Genomic DNA, 27,735 nt, shown 5'->3' with positions numbered 1-27,735 from the left:
ACCTATCTTTGTGGAAACACAGACTGCGATGAACCGGTTGAAATGGGGTAAAGCTCCAGGGATCTGTGGCATCCATGCTGATCTTCGCAAGGCTGGTGGAAATGCTGTGCTCATGTCGTTTCATGCAGTTCTGTGCTCTGCCTGGAACACAGGCATCATCCCAACTGACTGGAACAGGGGCCTTGTTGTCCCTCTCTGGAAAGGGAAGGGTGATTGCCAAGACTGCAACAACTACTGAGGGGTGATGCCTGCTCTCAGTGTCAGGCAAGGTCTTTGCTCGGATAGTTCTTGATCGGGTTTGCCATCATCTGCTTGAGCACCAGCATCCAGAGCAATCAGGCTTTACACCAAAGAGGTCGACAATTGACAGTATCCTTGCTCTTCAGTCAGGTCCTCACTGAAAGAAGCCGAGAGTTTTGGCAGGGGCTGCTAGCAGCCTCTGTTGATCTCTGCAAAGCATTTGATTCAGTGAATTGGGATGTCCTCTGGAGAATTCTTGGGTTTCGTGGGGTGCCATCAAAACTGATCAATCTGATGTCTGAACTCTACTCTGGTACTGAGAGTGCTGTGAGATGTGGTGATACCATCTCTGACTTATTTCCAGTTGTTACTGGAGTTCATCAGGGGTGTGTTCTGGCCCCCACACTTTTCAGCACTTGCATGGACTGCATTCTGGGGGGGATGTCGGAGAGATCAAGCTGCGGTGCATCGTTTTGGAATGTCAAGATCTCTGACCTTGGTTTCACAGATGATGCAGTCATCTTTGCAGAGACTCTAGATATCGTTTTGCGGGCCCTCGCGATGCTGAATGAGCAGTCAGAGCCGCTGGAATTATGGGTTTCCTTGGTCGAAACCAAGATCCAGGTTTTCACTGACATATTGGAGGCTGCTATCTTGTTTCTTCCTGTTTGTGGCGGGATGTTGAGGTTACGGAGAGATCCTCTTACCTTGGCAGTGATATTCATGTCTCTGCTGGCTGTGAGCCAGAGGTCAACAGACATCTGGGTCAGGCTTGGGGAGTCATGGATTCACTGGGTCATGGTGTTTGGCACTGCCGGTACCTGTGCGGAAGGACAAAAGTCTGAGTCTTCAGCTCCTTGGTGCTTCCAGTCTTGCTCTATGGATGTGAGACTTGGACTCTGACCAGGGATCTGAGACAGAGACTTAATTCCTTTGGTACCAGGTCTCTTCGGAGAATCCTTGGCTATTGCTGCTCGGATTTTGTGTCCAACGAGCGGTTTCTGAGAGAGACTCGAATGAGATTTGTTACCTGCATAGTCCGTGAGCATCAGCTGCGGCTGTATGGACATGTGGCTCATTTTCCTGACGCTGATCCTGCTCACCAGATTTCTCAGTGAGGGAACCTCATGAGTGGGGGAGGCCAATGGGCCGACCACATGCCGCGTGGTTGCAGCAGGTTGATCAGCATCTCAAGGAGATGGGATGGGCCAGGCATCTGCTTGGGGGATGGCCAGACAGAGGCCCCTGGAGTACCGGCGGAAATTGAACGTAGCAACGTAACTGATTAGGAGGCAGGCTGGCCTCGAGTTAAGCACAATTAAATCGCCTCCAAGCTGTCTTGCCCAGGTTCGAATCTTGGCCCAGCTATAAACTGTCATCCCGATGTTTCACAGGCGGGGTGATTCATGAATGTGTGTAGCACTGGCCCTCAGATGAATATTAAACAAGCATCCTGTCTGCCAGCATTAGTTGGTGGATGTTAAAGATTCCACAGGGTCCTTTGCAAAGAGTTGGCAAGCCATTGCCAGCACCATGAAGAAATTCCAAATTCCTGCCCAACTTCCTGAAACGGAGTGGTAACCCAAACAGGATTGTAGCCTCGCAACTGCTTCGGAAGCACCAACACTCTGCATAGGGCATGGTGCATGATGACGATGACGATGAACTGATTCGGGGAAGAAATTGCAATTTGTTCAGGGTGCTGGCAATACCACGCCAACTTTTCATGAAAGGCACCTCAGGTTCCATAACATCCACCAACTAATGCTGGTACATAAGGCACGCAGCTTAACGCACTTTGGGATGCAACATCATGCTTGCGAAGCACCAATCCAACAGTTTATAGTCAGGCCCAATATCGAACCCAGGCTAGACGGTGCAAAGGTAAATGTGTTGACTCTGCACCATCCTCTCAGAGTTTTGTAATCAACATGGAAGCAAAAGTCCAGGTCAAATAGCAATAATCCTCAGAATTTGAACTTCGTTGTCAGGTGAAAACATTAAGAGGATAGTGTGGTCGAGTTTCATGTGAGTGTAGGCCTTGCCTGGTAAGGTGCCGACTCAGCTCATGAACTTCCATCTCGGTGCTCTTAAATTCATTCAACTCCTTCCGGATCGCAGCCTAAGGGTTGAAGACAAACCAATTATGAAGTACAATTAGGAACGGACAATGTTGATGGGGAGTAGTCAGTGTCAGCCTGTATGCCTCCACTATCATTGGCCAGGTTTCAATGACCTGCTGAATGTTGAAGTCAATGTCATCATTGCATCGTCAGTTGGTAATGAAACAAAACCAATGGAAAGTAAAAGGTTTCAGTGTGAATGGGAGCAAATTAAAACAGTAACTAACTTGAATGGCACTCAGTAGAGCACAAACCTCTGCCAGGATGAACAGTTTATGTTTCGTATTCCACCGATAGGCCAGATCTCCATCGGGACCATTCGTCCTTGTCCACACCAAAATCGAATTGGCTTCTTCTCATCAAATACCCAACTTATCCACCAGGTTTTATCATAGTCAGTCCACAACCTTTTGAGATATTGTGCTCTATATCATTTTTGGTCTCATCTCTCAATGGTGAAGAATCACTTTCAAAATAAATAAATAATTCTCATATCCGGATGTGGATCTTAACCAAAATCGAAACAATTCGTCCTCGTCACATCATCAACCTGACCACCAAGATTTGTCCGAATCTGTCTATAACTTTTTGAGATATCGTGCTATATTTTGTTTTTGTGCCAGTCACTCAATGGTGAAGAATTACTTTAAAAATTCTCGGCTCCGCATCCAGACATTCACCGAAATCGAATAAATTCGACCTTCTCACAAACCCAACCTGTCCATCAAATTTCGCCCGAATCCGTCACAGACAAACTAACAGACAGAGAAAGGGGTGAAGATGCAAAAAAGTGAAAGAGTGCTCTTAAAACCTTCACCTTGTCCGCAGCGGTTAGTCGTGTCCAAGGTTTGTCCGCTCTCCGGTCGTAGTCTTGCGCATCTGCAACTTCAACGTAGTCGTTGAACCGGATGAGGATGCGCTTTTCACGGAGTTCTTCCACGGTGGGCCTCTCACTCAGCTATGGTGGGTGAGGCGAGATGCGTTTGAGGTCTGCATCGTAATTTTAACATGGTTTGTCAAGGTTTTCAAACAAGTGCTTTTGTACAGACAGTGATCTGGATTTTATGGATAAAGTCATAATTTTATATGGGCCTACAAAATCTAAGGCAATGCCTCATGAAATGACATGGAAACCAGATTGAAATAAAGAATATTTAAAAAACGATTTTCTCAGGAGAGAAATGATGAAAGGTCTCACATTTTCCAACTTCCCTCACCTTCCGTGAAAGTCTACGCTTTATTTCCTGCTTTTCTTCTTGTTCTTCTTCCTCATTTCTCACTGCCAACAAGAGGGGGGGGGGGTGGTTGGGAAATGAAGCACCCGCTTCGCGAAAGTGTTTATTTCAATAAAAAAAAACATTTTCCAGCGATGTGTGGCGGTGTATGACGGAACTTGGACTTGCACCATTCACTGATGAACTACATTTTGATCTTCATTGGCAGGGAAATAACAACACTCTTGATCGAAGCCAGGACAGATCTTCAGGTTCAATGAAAACGTCCCTTGAAAGAAGAACGAATGTTCCCGAACCTCACAAAGTGTACGCAACAACAGCGTATAGAAGATGCACAACATCGGCGTAAAACAATTTTCTCAGCATGCTAAAGACTTTCTTCTTTTGAATGCAGTGCATGGCTGCAGGTAGCATCATTTGCTGGGGCACAGCTGTGCCTCTAATGCAGTGCCCCCTGTAGGTGAGAGCAGGAATTTGGAATTTGTTCATGCGTGCGCACGATAGCTACTTTTCATGAAGGACACCGTGGGATCTTTAAAGATTTACTAAGGCTGGCAGACGAGACAGCTAGTTTAACGTCCATCCGAGGGATGGTACACACATCGTTGCCTCAATCCTGGCTGAGAAACGTACGGATGAGAGTTTGTAGAAGCTGTGCTGAGATTCAAACTTGGACAAGACAGCTCAGAGGTGAGTGTGCATCCCTCCAACCTATCCTGCCAGCCCAGCATGCTAAAGTAAAGGTGATGCTATTTTGAAGTGTCAGTTTCAAAGGCGGGTTATTCAAACAACGAAAAGTAATGTTTAATGGGAAAATCTACATATTAAGTCTGCACAATGAAATGTTGGGACTCCTCGACCCTTGTTTATACCTTAATTCATGGACTGTCCCTAAATTTATACTACATCTGTTCTGCACAGAAGTATAAATGTCCATAAATAAGCAAAACCATCTGTTCATGTCTGTCCATGGAACTCACCCCCTTTTCATGCTACACTTTACACGTGCGATTCATTGCCTCTCACGGCTACATCTTTGGTAAAATGCACATTCCAATAAGGCATGTGAGCTTTTGTGGAAGGAAAAATGTTCTGTGCACAGTTATGTTAACTCTGAAAAATAGAAAAGATTGAAATCTCCAAAGTTGAGGCGAGCCTGATATTTCACATAAACAGAATTAAAGGATTAAAAGTCTTTAACATGGAGAACACAGAGTGAAGTAATATATTTAGGTGTGTACGTACGTATGTATGTATGTATACAAATACATATGTATATGTATATGTACACACATTGTTACATTTGAAAGGGGGGGAGGGTACAAATTACCTGTTTATTAAATTTCTATATGAGGTTCATCTTCATCTCCAACACACACACACACACACACACACACACACACACACACACACACACACACACACACACACACACACACACACACACACACACACACACACACACACACACACACACACTCTCTGCTGGTCGGTTTTCTGGGCGTTGTGTCATGGCGGCCTTGTGTTGGTGTTGGTGAGAGCTCTGACTGTGTTCTGTGTTTTCATCGGTTTTTCCTCCATTGTCGGTGTTTTTTTCCCTTCCCCTCTTTACCTTCCCTTTACATCTTATCCTTGTGTATTTCTTTCCACACCTTTGCTTATGTTTTTTTTAATTTTTGGTTTCCGTTTTTTTCCACTCGTCTTGTCAATTGTTGTTTTCCCTCCCTTCTTTCCCTTCACCCTCTTCACCCTGTCCTTGTGAGTTCCTTTCTACCCCTTTTTCCTGTTTCTTGATTTTTGTATTCTGTTTTTTCCATTTGTTTTTTTCCTCCATTGTTGATGTTCTTTCTCCTTCCTACCTCCCTTCTTTATCTCTCCCATCCCACCCTACCCCCTGTGTATTCCTCTTTATTTATTTTCTTGCTATCATTGCTCCCTGTTCTATTTTATTTATATATATATTCTACTTTCTCTTGTTTTTTCTTTCTTGGAGTTTGAGAGTGAGTGAGTGCACTCAGTTCCACGGTGTTTTTTTTACCCCGAGGCATTGAGTGTTCTTGAGCCTAAATCATGGCGACCGTTGAGCTGTTAGAGTCTTTAAGTCGGAAAAATGGGTTTTTGTGTACGCCACCACCCGAAATCTCAGTTGAAAAAGTTGTTTTGTGTGTCGGAAAATTAATCGGCATGTACAGTGTAATAGTTGCATCGAGAATGAATCAGCGTGTTGTTATCTTCGTCGCTAAAGAAGAAATAGTGGCGCAGCTTGTGGAGTCAGGACTGACTGTGGAGCCGGATATATTCCTCTTCATATCACCCCTCGATGTTCCATCGATGAAGGTACTCCTGTCAAATATTCCTCCCTTCATCAAAAACGAGCAGGTTAATGCTGCTTTAGAACAGTATGGCACTGTTGTTTCAATTAAAGTATGGCACAGTATGGCACTAAAAATTGAACATGAAAAGTTTACTTACCGCATCTTTGCCACATCTCAGACTTTAGTGTGTTACAAATGTGGACAGTATGGTCACATGAAAAATGAATGCCGAAGGGGCGTTGAAAAATAATCAAGTAAAGTTGAAAATGTAAATGAACCTGAGGTCACTGGGGTGCCGACTGAGGCAGGGGAAAAGTCTGAAAATCAAACAAATGGAAAAAATGAGTCTGGTTGGGTGACACGAGGAAAATGAAGGCACCAAAATGTAGTTTTAGTCGAACCTTCTTCATATGCCGAAGCAGTCGCTGTGAAGAGGGTTTCACTCAATAGGAATGAGAGTAACCAAAATCCTTCAGATGTTTATGGCTGTCCTCTCACATGTGAGGCCGAGGAGACTATAGAGCTTCAAAACACACCATCAGTAGATGTCCCAGACGGAGACGAAACTGGTACTGGACATACAGTAGGAAGTCATACACTGAAGCAGGTCGTTCATGCTGAAGTTGTGTCTAACACCCAAGAACCAACTGTTCAAACCATAATCACGTCAAATACCTCGGAACTATCTGTTGAAACCATAGTTGTGCCTAATACTTCAGAACCAGCAGTTCAGACTACAGTAGAGCCTAATAACTCAGAGCCATCTGTCCAAACTATAGTTGTGCCTAACACCACAGAGCAATCTGACCAAACTGTAGTTGCACCGAGTACCATAGAACTGCCTGTCACATCTATAGCCACACCCATTACCTCAGTGACTTCGAAGCAGATATCTGAAAAGTTAAAAGGAAATCTGCTTCCTTAGGATTCCTTTTTCATGAAACCATTTCCAATGTCTGCTATATCTGTAAAGAAAAAGGAAGCTGAAATTGAACACGAGTCGTGTGATTCCGATGATACTTGTTCAATATCAGATTCTTCTGAGTTGGATGGTGCAGCTGGAGATTCACAAGACCACAAGGACTTAAATGCCCCTGCTCCTGCGAAGGTCATTAAGTTCCTCCACAACACCTTTCGGAAAAAAATTAAACTAACTGATTTCTTTCCGGAACTCGATAAATTTATGTTTACCGCATCCCTTATTACTAAAAATCCGACAGCCTATGGCACCAATGAATCCCAGGAACACAGATTGAGGAAATATGTAACTCTGGCAAGGAAGGAACTTTCGTTAACCAGTACCCACCTATAAAAAACTAAAATGGTTCTGTCTCTTGCTTGTTTAAACATAAATGGGGGCCGCGCCCCTATACGTAAAACACAAGTTTGACTGTTACTTGATCAAAAGCATATTGATGTAGCTCTTCTTCAGGATGTGCGTTGTGGACCTACTTGTTCTGCAGAGTGGCAAACCACAATAAGGGGTTCTTGGTTTTTCAGTTCCTTTGATTGCTGCAGAGCAGGAGTTGCTTTCTGGTTTCGATCAAGTTTTTCATCAGACCAAATTGTTTTTCACAAATTCATGCGAGGTCATTTGGCTTTTGTGTTTTTTTTCTTATGGAGGCTATAAAATCACACTATTAAATGCTTATGTCCCAAGTAATCCTGCAGAAAGAAATGAATATTTTTCCATTCTTGACAATTGTTTGTCGCAGATTGATTTTAGTGGTCTCGTGTGCCTAGCTGGTGATTTTAATTGTACCTTGGAGCCAGCTCTGGACCGTAGTGGCTTAGAACCCCATCCTGAGAGTGCAAAAGGGCTTGCGGCCATTTTAGCAAAGTATAATTTGGTTGATGGTTGGAGATTGCAGCACCCCAATGTTAAACAATATTCATGGTGTCAAGCTTCCAATAACAGGGTATCGTTTGCTCGCTTAGATAGATTTTATGTTAATAATGATTTTCGGAACTTCATTTTGTCTACGGCAATTTCAGAGATGCCAACTTTTGGAAATCAGAATTAGGGAGGATTTTCAACCGACACCAAATAATGTGCGCGAAGCGCACATCTCGAGCGCGGAGCGCTCGACCCTTGCGGCGGGGTCCAGGGCCCGCCTTAGGGCCCTGGAAGCTCTGGGGTTCTAGACGCTCTCTAGTGCCCTCTGAGCCCTATTTTGGAGCATTTAACATGTTAAGAATTCCCACTTTTTGAACAAAAAAAGGGGAAAATTGTGCACTTTTTAATGTTACATGTATGTTAATATTAGTAAGTTAGGGGACAATCAAAGATTAACAAAAAGTACAAAAGAAGCAATATTTTTCTTACCTTACTGGCTGGTACTACTGCTGCTTGCTTTTTCCATGGCAGCTTTGCTGAGTGACAGCTGTGTGGCTCTTTTAGCCCTTCTGATTATGTCTTTGCTGTATTCTCTCTGGTAGCAAGGGGTGCTATGAGCTAGTTTTTCAATTAAGAGAGCTTCCAGGGTTTTGACACTCAAATTGGGACGAAATTCAGTATGATTCTTCCGTACAAGACTGAGTGCCCGCTCACATGATGCGTTCGAATGAGGAATGACCAAGATTCCCTTCATCACTTTGCTCAAATTAGGATACTTCTTGGCACCAGTGCAGGGATCTGTGAGCTGTGAAATCCGATGCCACTGCTCATCCACTCTCACTGTCTCAGTAGCAATTGTAGCTATGGAGGCGTCTGCCTGGTAGTGAGGGACTCCACTCTCAAGACTGTCTATGTCACTATCACCGCCACTGAACAGACAGGGGAATTTCTTGATGAAAAACTCCACACAGTCAAACCCCACTTCTTGGTGTAGCTTAACATCCAGCACCTGAGCATGCTTGGCTAATTCATCATCTAGCGGCCAGGTTTTGAAGATGTAATTGCAGGCTTTCACATAATATGAGCGAACTGCACTGAAGAAACCTTGGATGTCTGACTCACTCAGAGTGAAGGTGGATTTCTTGAGACTCCTTTGTTCCCTTATATACAGTTTGGCATCGTTCCCAATCATGAGGTCCTCATCATTCTTCTGATGATTTCTGTCAGAGAAGGGTACATTTACCAGAGCAACCGATGACACCCGATGGTTTCAAAAACCGTACGAAGATATCTTTCAGAAGACCATTCAATTCTCCGTGCAGGAGATGAATACAGGGTTCGTCTCTTTGGAGCAGAAGATTCCCCTTCTCAAAAAGCTTGTTAGCATATCGAAGGAAGAAACAATAGAGTTTTGTTTGTGGAGACAAGAACATCCTGTTGACACGTTTTTCTCTAGATTCCTGCACAGTGTTTGAGGAAGATGCGCTTTTAGTTGTAGAACTCGTAGTACACTTCGCCGCAGGGCGATCACACTTGCGTTTACTGCCAGCAGAAGAGGTCAGACTCGTAGTACCAGATCCAATTTTACGTTTGAGGAGAGAGCTTGAGGTAGGTGCAGCCAAGGAAGAAGACCTCTGATTCGAAGGTTTTGCTTGAGCTTCTATCAAGTGATTTGGCAAAAGCAGAACTTAACGTGGGTCCTTCTTTGCCTGTAGATGGGACTATCACAGTCTTTCTCGACTCTGAAGGGATCTGCTTTGTAGATGAACGTGATGAAGGGCCGTGATGCTACCTGCTCTCAGCATTGGTTTTGGTGCTGTCCCTGCTGTCTTCTTCGCAGCAGATACTGCAGTGGTAGTGGTGAATGCTGCTCCACTAGTGCTTGATCCTGCAGTGCCAGTACTGGCAGTAGATACAGTGCCGTCCTTCTTGCTCGTTGTTAGAGTCTTGGCTACAGTTGGTTGCATTTTTCTTCGTACTTCTTCTTTGAAGAAGAGGCGAAGTGGCTCCCACTGTTCAATCAGCCTGTCTAGGCACTGACCAAAGGACAGCCACCTTGTTGCGACATGCTTCAGAATCTTGTGTGTCGGGGCATCACAGAGTTCTTGCAGTGCTTTCACTCCTTTGACGCGTTTACTACTTTTGTCCAAGTAGTAGTAAATATCGATGAGAAAGTCATCTAATTCAATGGGTAAGGCCTGAGCCGCCTTCTTGGCCGTATTGTGCATCATATGGCAAGGGCATCCCATGATGTAGCACTCTGGATTTTGTTTGTGGATATAAGCAGCGACTCCTTTGTGCTTGCCCACCATGACAGAGGCATTATCAGCACAAAAGGAAACACAATTTCCCACGGAATTTTCCTGTCACTGAACTCATGATCAAGCAGTTTGAAAATGTTTTCTCCAGTGGAATCTTGTTTGCACGCAGGCAAACTTAGCAAACCTTGCTTCACAATCCCAGCACTGTTGTCATAGTACGAAATCAGGACAGGATATAGCTGGGCCTCACCACTGTCATTGCTACCGTCTGTAGCTAGGCTAAATGGAGCTAGTCTAGCAATATCGGCAATAGATGAAGCAGTAACATTTGACAACTCACCAATTACACTGGTCAACAACAAATTTGTTGTCTGCATTTTTTAAGCTGATTTAGGACGAATCTGATGCGCTGAATCCAAAACTCACATTAGTTTTGTTCAATCAGGTCAAGTTTTTGAGATATGGCCACATGTCGTTTTTTACATTTTTGTTCACATGAACGCATGTGTGGAGCATTTTAGAAGAAGTTGGTGGGGGTAAAATGTCATGTCAAATAATTGTTTTAATTGGAAATAATTATTTTAATGACAAGAAGTATTCAGGTACGATAGTTCTAGGTGATTATGTCGAAAAGGGATCAGTTTGAAGTCATAAAACCTCAAAATCTTCCAAAAATTGGTGAGGCAAAGCATAAAGTTCGTGGATCAAAACTAAAGTTAATGGGGCAGATTTTGTAATAATGTGATACAAAAAAGTTGTATTTCTTGAAATAACGAACTCTGAAGAATGTACAATACCTACATGCGCCAATTTATGACATGCGCTTCTGCTTAAGCTTGGAGTGCCACAGTACGAACCCAAATATTGGAGACTGTTCATTGACAGCAGCAAGCGATCACTGAAATGTGTTCTGCTACACAACAGCAACCAGTTTGCCTCTGTACCCATCGCTCACTCGACTACACTGAAGGAGAAGTATGAAGCGGTGAAGTACGTGCTGGAGAAAATTGGTTATGATCAGCATAAGTGGTTTATTTGTGTTGACCTGAAGATGGTGAACTTTTTGTTGGGACAACAGTCTGGCTTCACCAAGTACCCATGTTTTCTGTGCATGTGGGATAGTAGGGACCGTGCTCAGCATTACACGAAGAAGGACTGGCCTGTGCGGGAGGAATTGGTGCCATGCAAAGAAAGGAACGTCATCAACGACCCTCTGGTGGACAGAGACAGAATACTCTTCCCACCGCTGTACATCAAGCTCGGCTTAATCAAGCAGTTCACCAAGGCTCTGGACAAAGATGGTGACTGCTTCACTTACTTGTGCCAGGCTTTTCCAGGATTGACCATGGAGAAGTTGAAAGCTGGCATCTTTGATGGTTCTCAGATCCGTCAGCTCATCAGAGATCCAGAGTTCAAAAACTCAATGAACGAAGTGGAACTGGAAGCGTGGAATACATTTGTTTTGGTAGTGAAGAACTTTCTTGGCAACAATAAGGCCAGAAACTACACAGAACTTGTCAACAACATGCTGACTGCTTTCAGAAACCTGGACTGCAACATGAGCATCAAGATGCACTACCTATTTTCACATATGAACCGGTTTCCTGAGAACCTGGGTTCAATGAGTGACGAGCAGGGGGAGAGATTCCATCAGGACATGAAGGAGATGGAGACCAGGTATCAGGGTCGCTGGGACGCAGTCATGATGGCTGACTACTGTTGGAATCTGAAGAGAGACCTCCCTGCCGCTGAACATTCCAGGAGTTCGAAGAAACGGAAGTTCAAGCCCTGAAGTTTGAACAGTGGTGACGCAACATGCAATTTACTTGTACTTACCTTTATCAATGCCCACCATTCAGATGACAGTAATCGATGTTTCTATCATGTAATCAATAAATGTTGTTGGCAAAACATTTTTTTTTTTCTTAAAAACATGTTTAGGATGATATGTGTTGACAAAAATCAGCTGATAATGCCACAAAAATGTAATTGATTTTGTCACAAGATCTGATTTTTTCAAATCAACTTAGCACAAAAAACCTGACCTGATGGAGAGAAACGGATGCCATTTCCTGATTCAGCAGTGCCAGAATACCCTAATTCACTTGTAGAAATCTAGACAACATTCAGAAAGTAAAAAATTGTTGACCAGTGTTTTTTTTTTCTTCTTTGTTCTTGTTCTTTTTTTTTTTTTGTTCTTTTTTTTTTCTTTTTTTTTTCTTGCTTTTTGTTCTTGTTTTTTTTTTTTTTTTTTTTTTTGTTCTTGCACATCTTGCACATCTTGCAAGTTTTTGTTCTTGCACATCCATACTTTGAAGCAACTTTTGAATCTGGAAACATCTTTTGAAATAGAGGTCCAGCATGATCTGAGACTGATATGGGCAAGTTATGTTCCACAATAAATCCACTAAAGAGAAGTTCCGCTCGGGTAACATCCTCTTCCTCGCTTGTCCCTTGTTTGGTGAAATAATTCAGAAGTGTACCGGTACTCGTGCTCGAAGATCTCTCCTTTGCAATGTCTGTGTGCCGTTTGCTTCCAACGTGCTTCCGAATATCATCGCGACCTCCGTGCTCAACTGAAATATCAACGCTGCATACTGTACAATACGCATGATGAATTCCTCTTTCAGACTTTCGAATACACGGGTATTGGAGACTGTATTCGGTCTTGTACTTCTGAGACCATTTCTTGGTCTTCGTAAGCTTCTTTTCTGCCATTTCGTAATCAACATCAAGGGCTTGAAGCATCGGTAACTTCGAAGTCGATGTTCCACAGCTGCAGCGCGACTCGTAGAACTCAGCGGCTGTTAAACACCGCACGGTGGTCGCGGGACCGCCGGGCTGGTACGGGCCCAGCTGCATGCAGTGAGCGTATCGCATGCATATACACTGTGCATACATACCGCATGCACTGTATTGCACACATACCGCATGCACTAAATCTCAGTGCATGATCGCATAAGCGAGATCCAGACCCAATGTTTCGCTGCTCCTCATTTGAATTTGCAATTTTTTACGTACAATTTGGTAGCAGCGAACGTTATGGAGTTACCACATGCTATACGTAGCAGACGATGCTTTTCATTCAATTCTCATACTAGTACATTCTGATTAGTGAACAGTGCAAAAATATCAAAATTTCGGGAGGATAAGGATAGTGATCGTAAGGGCGGGAGTTTGGGTGAATTTTCGGAAGCCTCCCGATGAAATCGGGAGGGTTGGCATTGCTGCAATTTCTCCCTCTGGCTTTTCGGATCACCACCTAGTTTCTTTAAAATTAACTTTTCCCTATCTTCAACGTAGGAGTGCCTATTGGCACTACCGGATTTAGGGGTGGCCAGGTGGGGCCATGGCCCCGGGGCCCCCCACAATTTCGATGATTTTCATGACATCTCTTGCCCAGAGGGTTTTTAGAAATTAGAAGATTTTTAGTCGAAGTTCGTAGTATGATTAATGACAGCGCGTCGTTTGTTATTTTCTTATATTGGTCCATCTCTATCTCTTACTCTTGCAGCAACAGCATTTTTGTGATTTGATTTTAGAATGAGCTCAGAGATAAGTCATCAGCTCATAGATAAGTCACCAGCCATATCAATAACAATCCATCCATCTTGTCATAATGTCAGATTTAATTGTAATTTGTGAACATATATGCCAAATCATTCCTGATCAGGATCTGCCAAATCTATAGCTATACAAGTTCAGTTGTTGATGAAAAAGCAGTTGTAATTTAAGTTGTTGATTAATCTCCAAATTTGGGGGCCCCCCACAATCATTGTGCCCACGGCCCCCCACATGGTAAATCTGGCTCTGCCTATCGGGCTCTAAATGTTAGTCTTTTGGAAGACATTGTTTTTTGCAATGCTTTTAAAATCTTTTGGACTTCTCTTTTCGTAAAGAAAAACACTTTTCATAGCAAGCTGCAAAGGTGGGATATTGTAAAAATCCACATCAAAATCTTTTGTCAGCAGTATAAACTTCATTACTCTCAGGATAGTCTTTCTATGATAACGATTCTAGAAAAAGAGGTTTTAGAATTGCAAAGGAATCCTCTTGAGTTGAACAGAAATCAAGGATTACGTAAAGAATTTATAACTAAAAAAAGAGCTTCTTCACAGTCTTGTCAATGAAAGGGCCAAAGGGGCTTTAGTGCGGCTTAAGATTAAAAATTTGAGTCTTTTTGACACTTCAAAGTTTTTCTTCTCTTTGGAGAGGAAAACTAAAACACAACAACAATTATTATCTGTACAATCACCTGAAGGAGGAATAGTAAGCGAACCTAAGATGATTAAAAGAATTGTAGTCGATTATTTTTCTTCTTTATTCTGTGCGAAAAAGATTGATTTGAATGTTGCAAGCACCTTTATTGAACCTTTACCCAAGATGTCTGAGTCACAGCGAGCCTCTTTGGAGAGTTCCATCACGCTGGAGGAGTTGGGTCTTGCTCTTTCCAGTATGGCGTCCGGGAAAGCTCCTGGTCTGGATGGAATCCCCTGTGAATTCTAGAAAACCTTTTGGGACATTATCGGACCTGAACTTTTGGAAGTACTCAAGGAAAGTTTTCAAGTTGGGGAGCTCCCCCTAAGTTTCTGGTGAGTTGTTGTTTCCTTGTTACCAAAGAAGGGAGACACCCAGTTACTCAGAAATTGGCATTCTGTCTCCTTACTGAACACCGACTACAAGATTTTTTTCAAAGGTCCTTGCCTCTCGCTTAAAATTGGTAGTTCACTCTTTGGTGCATCCTGATCAAACCAGCTGTGTGCCTGGACGATCAATATATGACAATCTTGGCACTGTTCGTGACATTGTTGATGTGTGTGATCTTCTACATAAAAGTACTGGCTTAATATTTATTGATCAAGAGCATGCCTTTGATAGTATAGATCATAGTTATCTATTTGCTATCCAAAAGGGTTTTGGTTTTGGTCGTATTTTTATATCATATATTCAGTTGTTGTATCACAATATTTATAGTTTATACAAAATAAATAATGAGTTGATTCCTCCCTTTACTGTTACCAGAGAAATAAGGCAAGGATGTCCCTTATCCAGACTCCTTTATGTTCTTTCCATTGAACCCCTTTTAGTTAAATTGCGTGAGAAGCTTGTGGGATTCTCTGTCGCTCCGGACATACCTGCTATAAAAGTTGTTGCTTATGCAGATGATATCTGCACTACAATTCAATGTCAAGAAGATGTATGTGAGCTACTTAAAACTATGAATAATTTTACCCTTGCTTGCTCAGCCAGAGTGAACTGGACAAAGAGTTATGCCTCTTTTTGGATTAGCAATGCATTTTTTCCTTCCCAACACTAACTAACAATTTATCCTGGAAGAATTATAGTGTTTACCATTTGGGTGTCCACCTTGGTGATGCTCAAAGTATTCAGAAAAACTGGGATGGACTAACAGACAAAGTCTACTCCAGACTTCAGAGATGGAGGGGCCTTCTGTGCAAGTTATCATATCATGGAAGAGTTTTAGTTATTAACAATTTGGTCTCTTCCATCTTGTGGCACAGGTTTATTGTTAGGCAGCCACCTGCGTGGCTAATTAAAAATATTCAAAAGCATATGATCTATTTTTTTTTTCTGGGGTGGTAAGCACGAGGTGTGCTCAGCCTTTCTCGTAATGAGGGGGGTCAAGGGCTTGTTGATATCACCAGCAGGATCATGACTTTCCGCATTATTTTTGTGAAAAAGTTGCTCTATAACCACATGCCTTGGGAGAGTTTGACCCTTTGTTTGCTAAAGCAAGCGGGCTGGCGAGGATATGGCCGTGAGCTTTTTTTGCTCGACCTCCTGAAGATCGACGTGTCACCACTTCCTCTGTATATGCAGAGTGTGATCAATGCTTGGCAAGCTTTATTACTGCAACGTGAGGTCACTTCCTTTACGGCCTCGATGTTTTTGAATGAACCAGTTTTCTACAAACCCATCTTTACAGGAATCCCATCCTCTAGGGCTTTTGTGCAATATTTTGTGGGTCCAATATACTTCTTGTGCACAATCTGCTGGATTTTTCAAAAAAAATATGTAAATCTGGTTATGAAATCTCCACCATTACTGGGTTGAAATCAATTTGCATAATTGGTCAGCTTTTTTCTGCTATCTTAAAGGCATTAATGAGTTATGGAGTGGGTTTCAGGAGTCTTTGATATTGTGGATTTGCCCAATCAATATGCCTTCCCTGTTTTGCTTTTGCAATGGGATGGAAAATCTGTACCTTTAAATTCCATTGAGAAGGGGAACCTGTATTCCTTTTGTATTCAGTATATTTTTGCCGATTCAGTTAAAATTCCTTTCGGGATTCAGTGGAAAGAACATTTGCCAACTTCTACCCCTCTTGTTCCTGCATGGTGGTGGTTTAAGCAAATGGTGGTTTAAGCAAATGGTGGTTTATATACTCCCCCAATTTCTAAACGTTCGGGCGACCTGCAATGGAGATTAGTGCATTGCATCCTCCCTTATAATATCTTATTGCACAAGTTTTCCAATGAGATCCCGGAATTGTGCCCATTGTGTGAAAACAATGAAACGCTTTGTCATGCATATGTAGATTGCATAAGACTTATCCCTCTTTTTCAGTTTTTGCATGATATTATTTTAAAGATGGGTCTTTCTTTTTCCCTTGTGAAATTTATTTATGGTTTCCCTATTTCCTCTAGTTTCAAATCTGAGACTGGTTTGGCCAGGTTTTTGGTTGCTGAGGCAAAAATGGCAATTTATAAGTCAAGGAAAAAGAAAGTGGAATCTGCGGATGCTTGTTTTTGTGTTTTATTAACCTTTACAACTTTAGTTGTGTCTCGCATTCAGCTTGATTTCTTGATATATATATATATATATATATATATATATATATATATATATATATATATATATATATATATATATATATATATATATATATATATATATATATATATATATATATATATATATACGGATGATCCGCTGTGGCGACCCCTAACGGGAGTAGCCGAAAGAAGAAGAAGAAGAGGTGATAGATAGTAAATCGGCAGGCAATGTTTGTTTCGTCGTTATTTGACTTGTACAAGGCAGAATATCTTGCCAATGGAGGAACAGAAGAGAACAATGATAGCTACACAACACAGGCTTTGACAAGAAAAATACAGGAGAAATTTGGTGACAAAATATCCGTCACACTTTTCGACTACCGTAGAGTGAATTTCCTGTACAGTTCGGCTTTATCGGAGGACGACGGAAAAGCAAGCCTGCAGAATGAGAAAGAGAAGCACCAAACCATGAAAAGGAGGGCAGCTCTTCACCTAAGAAATGAAATTCTGGGGATGCCTAAATGGAGAACACCAACTCCTACATCTGTTGAGTCCCTGAAGACCTGCTCACTGGATCTCCCTGAGGACCTGCTGTTGTTTTTCAGGACCCTACTCTGTGGGCTTCGTAAAATCTACTGGTGATGCTAACAAGGATAATGTGGACAGAAAAGTCATGGCAATGTCATCCGATGCAGTGTTTGAGTGGTACCTCGCTTGTCTATGCAAGCCCAATTTTTTAGGCCCTTTGTGGGGGGTCTGGCGGGCTTTTTTCGGTGAGAAAAATGTCTGCCGTTTGTGTTGTTGATATAGGCGTGGCAATGAGCACACCATGGTGGTGGATTTAAGGGGTACCTCACTCATCTATGTGGCACCCATTTTTTGGCCCCTTGGGGGGGGGGGGGTCCCCCAGGTCTACACGCAGCGGGTGGTACCCGGCAGACTCCCATTTCCGTTCATTTCACGTGACCCCCTTCACACTCCCATAGTCAGATATTGGTACCAAGTTCGTCTAACCAAATGTCTCTGGGCTGCCGGTCTATTTGTGTGGCTTGGCAAAAAGTCATGCAACGCTGCTGATTGGCTGTGCGAAGTTAGGTGCACTGTTATTGGCTCCTGGCAAATGACGTCAATGCACCCTCACTATACCGATTTTTCTGCCATCTCAGCCGTCCCCATTATTATAATTCCAAAATAAACAATGCATCCAAAAAAAAAGAAAAAAAAAGTAATTGCATTTCACTCAAACTTAACAGTGTTGCAGAAACGAAACAAAAATCTGCCAATTGGCCAAGGTATGAGCCATCTGTTTTAGAGTTACATACACTTATAAGAGAGACTACTACTACTACTACTACTACTACTACTACTACCGACAAACAGAAAAAAAACATGTCTGCCTGAGCTTCTTTTGCACCCTGAGCACAAGCCACTAAAGCCATTCCAACAAAACTACTACGACTTTGATTACTACTACGACTACTACGACTACTACTCGTTTAATGATCATTTCCTCATATTCGGGAGTTGGTCGGCTGATGGTTCCGTTCCACTTACTCTTATGAAAAACTTCCTCCTCAAATAACCAAAACAACTGCATGTCTCAACTGATCGCATCCTTCCAGATCTTTTTCGGTCGACCTCTTGGTCTTTTCTCTTCAACTAATAAACTAGTGACTTCCTTGACAGACTCATCTTCTCTCTTTCTTGCCATAAGCGCAATCCACCTTTGTCTTCTCTTTCTTAACTCTTCCTCAGTACTACCAGCTTTAAACCTCTATGTCCACACTACTCTGCTAATCCTTCATCGTGAGCCCACACATCCATCTCATCATCCTTAGCTCTGTCCTCTCTGTTCTTCTCGACTCTTCCACCCTCATTCCCGATGCATCACGACCACACATTAAAACAGGTTCAATACAGGCTGAATATTAGTCCATGGGCCCAGGCATATATCGGTACCATCTGAGGAAACCAAACTTTAGGGCTACTAACTTATTGGTAGGGACTATATGATTATTTCAATATGTGATAACCGTTCCAGAAGAGCAGCTTAGTGTATGTATTTTGCATTTTTACCATTCTGAGATATTGACGTTTTGGGGGAAAATCAAAAAGAACCAAGGACCACTCGGAGGAAGTGGCAGAGCTGAAGTCCACGCAGGAGGAAGCAGACACCCAAATGCTTCTGCATGCAGCAGAGGCTGGGTACAAGGCTGTGGTGATCACTGCCGAAGATACAGATGTCCTCGTGCTGTGTCTTGCCTTCAATAAGGACATTCCATGCCCCGTGTATCAGAAGTGTGGTACGCAAACCCGCACACGGTTCCTAGACATTGACAAGCTTGCCAGATCGATGGGAGACAGTGTCTGTGATGCCCTGGTTGGACTGCACATGTTCTCCGGTTGTGATACAGTCAGTGCCTTTGCAGGCCGGGGAAAGATGGGCGCCTTGAAGCAAACGAAGTCGGATAAGACCGACCAAGAGGCCTTCTGTCAGCTCGGTCATTCATGGGAAGTATCCACCGAGCTCTTTCAGAAGCTGCAAGAGGTCACCTGCCACATGTACGTGCCATTAACCAACACCACGAAAGTCAATGAACTCTGACATCAACTGTTCTGTGCCTGACGGGGAGAGATAGAGTCCAGTCAGCTTCCACCATGTGAAGACTGCCTCTTCATGCACGTCCTCCGTGCAAACTACCAGGCTGCTATTTGGAGGCGCTGTCTGCAATGCCAACCCTATGTTCCAAGTCCCAAGGGTTGTGGATGGACCACTGATGATGACGGGAAGCTGGCCATCGAGTGGATGCAGGGTTCTCCAGCACCGGATGCAGTGTTGCAACTGCTTTCCTGCAAGTGTGGACGGTCGTGCAAACTCCCAGACTGCACGTGCCTTGCCAATAGCCTGAAGTGCACCGACATGTGCAAGTTGCGAACGTGCAGAAACCGGCCCGCTGATGTCGAGGAAGAGGTTGTAGACCTCGAGGACTCTGATGCTGATAACAGTGATGAAGACTAGACTACTGATCCATGGTGTGAATGTTTTGGCACAATCACAAGGACATTCATGGCTACAAATATGCATGAGTAAAACATAGTACATAAACATACCACAGTAGTGTGGTGAAATTTGGGATATCCGTAAATTTCACATTTGGATGCTTGTTGGAACTAGGGAAGGGGAAGGGCAATTCCTTTAACTGTGGTAAAAACTTGTAAAATGTTCACAAATGTTTTCCTCATACAACATGTGCATGTTGTAGGCTACTGCGGTTCAGTAGCACTACCCAGGGAACTTGTAAGACAATATTATAAATTAAAATGTACTGAAAATCACTAATCAGCAACATTTTGATTGGCCCTATTGTTCGCCCCTTTCTGTCATAAAACAAATTCTGCCTTCAGGAATGACAGAAAGGATTATTCGGATGGTATAAATAAAGCATTTCAGACATGTATTTGTGGTTTGCAGTTCATTCTAGCCCCATGTGGAAACAGCAATTGCATCATTAGTGAATGTTTCTGAGTTTGCCTTTTCGCTTTCATTATGCGGAGGGTGGGTACATTCCAGAGATGATAACTACCAATAAGCTGCCAGTCTGCAATGGTTATCACATCAAAATATGATGTTTATATATATATATATATATATATATATATATATATATATATATATATATATATATATATATATATATATTGTAGCGAATTTGCGCCCGCCGGCGTGCGAGCGGCCACGTAACTCGAATCGCAGCACGTTGCCCACCGGACAGACAATTCCGTCGTGACCCTCTCGGACTAACGCCGGGAACTAGTCACGGGTGGGCCTTTTGGCCTCACCATGATCGTGCCAATCGGCCCCCCGCGTGGGATAGGGTTGTTCGCCAAATTCGACCTACCTAAGTACCCACACGGAGGGTAGACCGGGCGATCGCACCTCGCCGCAGGTCGACTTCGGACACGGGCCACTTTAAGCGACCCGTTCCGTACTATCGGGATAACCGAGCGGTGTTATCGTCAACCTCGACGGTTCCGATTAATTATCGGGCGTATTTAGCCCACGACCAACCCTTTACGTGAAGTAAGATGGAGATTCAATTAAAGAAAAGACGAAGCGAAACGGGAAAAACAGGTCAACATAAGGCACATTTATTCCGCGGCAAACAGAAAGCACACATATACAATTACAATTATGCACCAAAAGCAAATGTAACAAAAGGAACACAACAATTATGCACCAAAAGCAATTGCAACAAAAGAAACACAATGCAGATCTACTACCGACTACGCGAGCACACGGCAACACTTAAACAGTTTTACTTTACAGACGGCGCCGACAACACATATACTCAAAAGCAAAAGAAAAAGGGGCACCCTCTACGACAAGGGGGCAGACGAGCCTGGGGCCAAAACCGCGTGGAGCCTACCCGTCTTGTGATGAGCCGCAAAATGGCGGCGGTGCCCCGACTCCGCGCTCCTCCGCGGGTTTCGTTGGCACTGCTTGGAATGGGGTGGGAACGGGGCCCCCTTTTCTCACTATCTCAGCGCGGGGGGAAACAGGGGGGGTTTTTTTGATGCTCTGGGGAAAGAGGATAGCTGGCTTGCTTGGGTCCCGCGACGAGCGACTCCACTGCGCCCTCGACCGCGTTCCCGACTTCCCCTCTCTGCAGCTCCCCGACAGACTCCGAACCCCGACAGACCGACTCTCCTCCAGACCCGTCTTGACTGCTGCTGCCACACTTCGCCGCCGCCACACATCTCCAACTCGCCCGAGCCCGAAACAGAAACTCTTCTCCAACTCGAGCCTGAAACAGAAACTCTTCTCTCCAACTCGAGCCTGAAACAAAAACTCTTCTCTCCAACTCGAGCCCGAAACAGAAACTCTTCTCTCACTCGAATCGCCCCGCGCTCGGCGCTTTATAGTCAGCAGGAGAAACCATATGCAGATTTTCGGATCAGGATCGGCTCAGGGGCGGAGCCACGCTCGCCCATTGGACGGAGGAAAAGTGGGCGTGAATCATTCCTGATCCTCGAATCTGCATATATCGATTCTACTCCGACGCGCCTGGAGGCGGGGCCAAATCGCCCCGCGATTAATGATTGGACGGATTGGAAGTGGGCGTGAATCATTCCTGATCCGACTTCCCCTCGGAAAGGCCGCTCTTTGTACCCGCGGCTCAGCGCGCGCCCCGCACGAGGCCAGGACAGCCTGACGCTCGGCGTTCACAAGCGGCGCGGGAATGGCGGCAGAAGGAGGAGAGGTGAAGGTGGTGGAGGGTTTATCGTGGCGATGATGGCCATGGCGACGCTTGGAATGGCGGTGATGCGATGGTTGCGAGAGCGAGTTGTAACGGTAAAGGTCGTGGTTGTTGGCGTTGTTGTTGTTGTGAAGCGGCGTTGCGGTTGGTGGTTGTTGTGTGACGGCGGTTGAGACGTGATTGGTTCAAAATAAAGATAGAACAGAAAAACTGCTATCTTAAAGGGTCACAGCCCGAATGAATGACATTTATTCCCTCTAAACAACGGGTTTGGGGCTAACTACACATGTACTTACAGAGATATCTCACCTACGGGACCTGAATGGTGGTTTGCGAATTTCCTCAACCACAACAATATATATATATATACACACCAATTCAAAAATCATAACTAGGATTGGTTGCCTTAGATGGTTCCGTCAACTGGAATTTCCGGCCTGGGCCCATGGACTAATAGTCTAATTTTTACATCTTATATTTCTTTTATTTTTTGTATACATTGTCGAGGCTCGTATGAGAGCGAACACGCAGAACACACAACAAGGGGAGCAGGAGACAAGAGGGGCGGGAGAGGGAAGGACAAAACAGTGGGGAACAGAGACATGAGGAGATCTATGGAAGGGGGAGGGATGGAGTGGGGTACACAGGGTAAACAAGATGGACATCACAGGGACTTTCAGGTCCTTACACGATGGGGAACTTTCGGGCAGGAAAGCAGGGAATTTGATGGAGGGTCGGTTTGGGGTGGATTAACGGGGGTAGAAAAGATCGTCGTTTTGGATTGGGGAAGAGAAGAGGGGGTGGTGAACAGCTGTTCTGAAGACCTGGAGGAAAACGTGGGATTGAAGAGAGTGCGGGAGTTTGTTCCAAAGGCAGGAAAAAAGAGGAATGAAAAAGTGAAGGTGAGCAGTGATTCATAATTTTGGTAGGTTTACCAGAAGGGGGTTGCTGGCTGACCTTGAGCACCCTGCGGAAATATGGGCGGGGCATATCGGAGACAGAGTGGGGGGTGGGGGGGCGAGGAGGGAGAGGAGACGGTAGAAGACAGAAAGACCACCAACCTGCCTGCAGTGAGAGAGTGAGAGTTCCTAAAAGACAGCCTCACCACGGGTTTCATAAATGCCTTGGTTTCCACAGCGTGAAGCCGAGAAAGGTGTGAGGCAGGAGCACCAGCCAAGAGGGGAGAGCAGTACTCCTTCAAACTGCAGACAAAAGCTTTGTATGTGATCAGGAGCTCAGGTGGGCTGAGGATGGACTTTGCACGATGGAGGATGCCCAGTCGGCGACTGGCTTTGGAAGCCAGTTTGGAAATGCGGCTTTCGCAGGAAAAACCATAGCAGATAGTGAGACCCAGAAGCTTGGATGAAAGGACTTCTTTAAGAGGATTGCTGAGAAAGTAGATTGGGGGGTTTTCTAAATGGTCCTTTTGGAGAGACATAGTGAGAGTGTGAGATTTGTCTGGATTGAAAGACATGTTCCATGTGTTGGACCATTTTGTGATTTTATCCACATCCACAGAGAGTGAAGAGGCTGCTGCTTGCCAATCTGAGAGATGACAGGTGGTAGAGCAGAGGGTGGAGTCATCAACAAAGAGATAAAGAGGATTTTCCAGAGAGTTGGAGAGATCATTGAAGAAAACCTGAAAAATAACAGGGCTCAGAACGCTGCCTTGAGGAACTCCAGCCTGGACAGGAAAAGGGGATGAGAGAACTCCATTTAGGGCCACACATTGGCTGTGACAGGAGAGGAAGTCTGTGAGCCATGAGTGGAGATGGCATTGGATGCCAAAGGAAGAGAGTTTGTTGAGCAGGACAAGGTGCCAGACCATGCCAAAAGCAAGCAATATATCTGGGGAGATGGCTCTGATTTCATGTCTTCGAGCATTGAGGACCTCCATCCATTGTTGGGAGAGCAGAAGCAACATATCCAGGGTGGAGTGACCTGGTCTGAATCCAAATTGATGATCAGAAATCAAGGTATTAGAGAAAAGGAAGGATTTAATGTCAGAAGTGATGATGGATACCATAACCTTGCTGATGACTGGGAGAAGGCTGATTGGTTTGTAGTTGCAGGGATCTGTTTTTGCACCTTTTTATGCAGAGAGGTAATGTTTGCTGATTTCCAAACAGATGGCAGATGACCATATGAATAGAGCAGAGAGAGAGAGTGAGCAAGAGCAGAGGAGCAGGTTTTTAGGACACGTGGGCTGATGCCGTCTGGACCAATTGCAGAATCTGAGTCGAGATATGACAGAAAGCTCTCCACTTTGTCAGGAGAAAAGGATACAGAATCCAGGGACAGCTGGGTGCAACTTTGTAAGTTGGGTACATAAAGCGATGGGTTTGGACACCAGATTTATATGCAAACATGGAGTTTAGGAATCCAGCCTTTTCACGTGTGGTGTCAGCTGTGTGGCCATTTGTGGTAAGTGAGGGGATGGAGGGGTACATACACCAGAAATAGATTTGATTAGATGCCACCAGTATTTGGAGGAGGGAGACAGGTTTGAGAGTTCAGACTTGAGATGAGAAAGATGTTGTTTTCTGGCTCTCCTGAGGGTAGATACACACTTGTTTTGAGCTTTATGGAAGGAACTGAGATTACCCTCAGTTGGATTTGCTTTCCATGAGGCAAAGGCAAGTTGTTTCAGGACAACTGCCTCACCACAAGCTTCAGTGTACCATGGGTGGGAGGAAGGGAAGGACAACTGAAGATGAGAAGGGATAAATGTGTGCATGAGGGAGAGCAAGTTTCTTTGAAAGAATTCCCAGGACGAGTTGATGTTGGAGAAAGTAGCGATGGGAGACCAGTCTAGAAGTTTGATGGCTGCTTGAAGTCGCTGCCAGTCGGCTTGAGTGAAATTCCAGACGCGACGGCGCTGAGGTGGTTCTCTAATAACTGCCACTGAGATGTCCACTATGACAAGAAGTGGTCAGAAGAACCGATTGGAGCAGAGAAAGAACAGCAGATATTTTCATGGAAATTTGTCTAAATCAGATCCAGAAGAGATGGAGTACCATTGGTTGAGATACGTGTCGGGAAATTGTCCAATTGAGTCAGTACCAATGAGTCGCAGAAGTCTTTGGCTGAAGTGCCATGGCAGGTGAGGGAGGTACCCACACCCAATTAACTGGCATGATGACAATTGAAGTCACTACATATGAAGAAGAGAGAGTTCGGATGAGAGGATAGAAGTTGGTCCATGTTTTCGGCCAGCGAGGTGTAAATGGAGTCATCACTGTTTGGTGGATGGTACAGTACACATAAACATGAGGTGGGAGTGGAGGGGAAGCCATAGTCAGAGGTATTTCTGGGGGTGTGGAGGAGTGAGGGCAGTGCATGGAGAGTGAGGAATAGAGTGTTTGGTGAAGAGAGCAACACCTCCAACAGGACGAGGCTCAGGTCTGTCAGACAGGAGGAGGGAGTAACCAGGGAGAGAAACTAGGGAGTCAGAGATGTCTTGAGGGAGGAAAGTTTCTGTTGAGTAGATCGTGTCTGGTTTGTCAGTGGCAACCTGTCTGGAAAGATCTGTCAGGTTTGAGCGAAGGCCAGGGATGTTTGAGGTCCACACTGTTAAGGAAGAAGAAGGGGAGAAGGCTTTGGGTGCAGGGGAGGGGAGGGGGACGGTAGGATGAGGGAGGAAGGTTCGGAGAATTGTTGAAAGCTGGTGGGGGATTGCAGAAGAGATAGGGTAGAGGGCCGGATGAGGAGATGAAAAGGCTCGGAGGTGCTGGGTTGAGGTACAGTGGGGAGTAATAAGAGAGGGGGCAGAAGGCAATTGAAGATTGGAGGAAGTGGAGAGAGGGCAGGGGAAGGAGGCAGCTTTGTGGATGTGAGGGGGGCACTGTTGAGAAGGGGGAGTGAGAGGGTGATTGGAGGGAGAAGGGTGAGGGGGGAGTTTTTGAGAAAGGTGGGAGGGAAGCTTGGAGGGGGAAGAGTATGACGGTTTCTTTGAGAGGCACAGGAGACGATAAGAGCAGGCATGGCCAAGGAGCAGGACGGCGATGGGAGAGGTGGGGAGAAGAAAAAGATGAGACTTGTTGGTGGTATGGTGAAGAAGGGAGTGGGCAGGGATAGGTGGAAGATTTTAGGGTTTGGGAAGAGGGGGAGCTGTGGTGAGAGGAAGGAAGGAGCATGTTTGTGTTGGTGATGAGTGTACTGACTGAGAGAGTGAAATATTTGTTAGGTTACAATGGAGCCCACAGATGTGAGATCACCACACACTTTGGGACAACAGAGGAGGAGCTGAAACTGAAGCAGAAGACAGTGAGGAGGTACTAACGGAGGTCAAATGAGGCGCAAGATGGGAAGGGCAAGGAGAGTGGATAACGGGTGAGGGGTTGGGAGAGGTAGATAGAAGTAGGTGGGGTGAATTGGTACTGAAGTTGTAAAACAAAGGACGATTGATGGAACACGAACATACATTGCAAACTGGGATTTTAAAAATTCTTAGGTCAGAGATGTGTTTAAAGACATTACATGAGGGATGCAATAAAGGTGAATTAAGAGAATGGAGAAAAAAAAATCATTGTAACAGTGGGACGTTTTAGACATGGGATGAAGGAAAGGTCGAATTGAAAGCAGTTTGTTGAAATAGAAAAAAAGAGAAGTGAATTATGATACAATACCGAGAACCATACAGTGCGTGTGAAAGAGGAAGATGAAACATTATAAGAGACTGTTTATATATATATATATTTTTTTTTTTTTTTAATTTTTATTTGATAAAGATTGCATTACATTAGGTAAAGCAAAGGTTGAAGAAAAATCATGGAGGTGTATGGTGAATTTGGATCGGCGAACGCAGAGGGAAACTGGTGGGTCGACGAAAAGTAACAGGAAGAAGAAGGGGTAGAGAAACACGTGGTTGTGGGAGATGTATCGTAAGAAAGGATATAAAGAAAAAGAAAATGTTTTTTGATTGGATTTTTGAAGATTAGGTAAGATTCGGTAATGGAAGGTTGTAGAAAGAAATCGTGAAGGTAATGGTGAAAGTGGGTCGGCTCAAATAGAAGAAAGATCGTATGATGGCAGAAGGAGGAAGAAGAGTCGGTAGTGGTGGATACGTGGGGAAAAGGTCTGGCGGGAAAAAGCTTTATTTTCTTTTGTTATATTTTTTTAATTTTAAGACAAGACTTCACTTGGAATATTTGTGTTAAAATGCTTTTCAATTCTCTCCACCTCATCCTAATTCCACCACCTGCATCTAACGTGTCTCCCAAGTAACAAAAAAAGTACCATGGAAGGAGATACGAAGGAAAACTAGTCTCGGTGAATGTATGAAAGTTAGTGTCAGCTGACAAGATAAACAATGAATTTCAACTAAAAACTGAAGACTGTGTTTACCTCTGTGGGGAAAAAGGTGCGGCCGTTTTGAGCGTCCACCCGTCTTTTGTCCTGATGATAGGCTCACACTCAAAATGTGCACCGCACCGGGTTTCCCACAGCGGTTAACATGCTCTTATAAACCGATCCAGATAAAATCCATTGTTCATCTTGGTTGGAGGTTCGTTCTCTCAGCTTTCTCCCCCTTCCCTTCTACCGAGATGGGTCGTTAGCTTTTCTCTTTGTTTTATACATGCATTCTTACTGCTGTTAATTTCACAGTGGTGGCGTCGTAGGCTGCTCAGAGAAAGTTTTACTGTCATCATCATGTTTGCTGAACAGTA

General features: G+C 44.2%; 1 protein-coding gene across 10 annotated transcripts in view; it reads right to left on the bottom strand.

Moving 5' to 3' along the window:
* Window positions 1-27,735, bottom strand: part of LOC147012734 (phosphatase and actin regulator 1-like) — a 203,120-nt gene that overhangs the window by 2,819 nt on the left and 172,566 nt on the right. For 9 of the 10 annotated variants that reach the window (XM_085853855.1, XM_085853857.1, XM_085853858.1 and 6 more), the window contains 3 exons: window positions 3,581-3,642; window positions 3,181-3,321; window positions 2,286-2,362 (listed from right to left, as the gene is read on the bottom strand). In XM_085853855.1, the coding sequence (XP_085709981.1) occupies window positions 2,286-2,362; window positions 3,181-3,321; window positions 3,581-3,642 (280 nt within the window). Of the gene's footprint in view, window positions 1-2,285; window positions 2,363-3,180; window positions 3,322-3,580; window positions 3,643-20,921; window positions 21,614-27,735 lie in introns of those variants that run through there. The other variant, XM_085853856.1, reaches the window with a different exon arrangement.

Source organism: Eptatretus burgeri, chromosome 14 (assembly GCF_056783735.1).
Source record: "Eptatretus burgeri isolate ZD-2024b chromosome 14, Ebu_testis_v1, whole genome shotgun sequence".
Lineage (NCBI taxonomy): Eukaryota > Metazoa > Chordata > Myxini > Myxiniformes > Myxinidae > Eptatretus > Eptatretus burgeri.
This window is presented reverse-complemented; position numbering and strand designations above follow the sequence as displayed.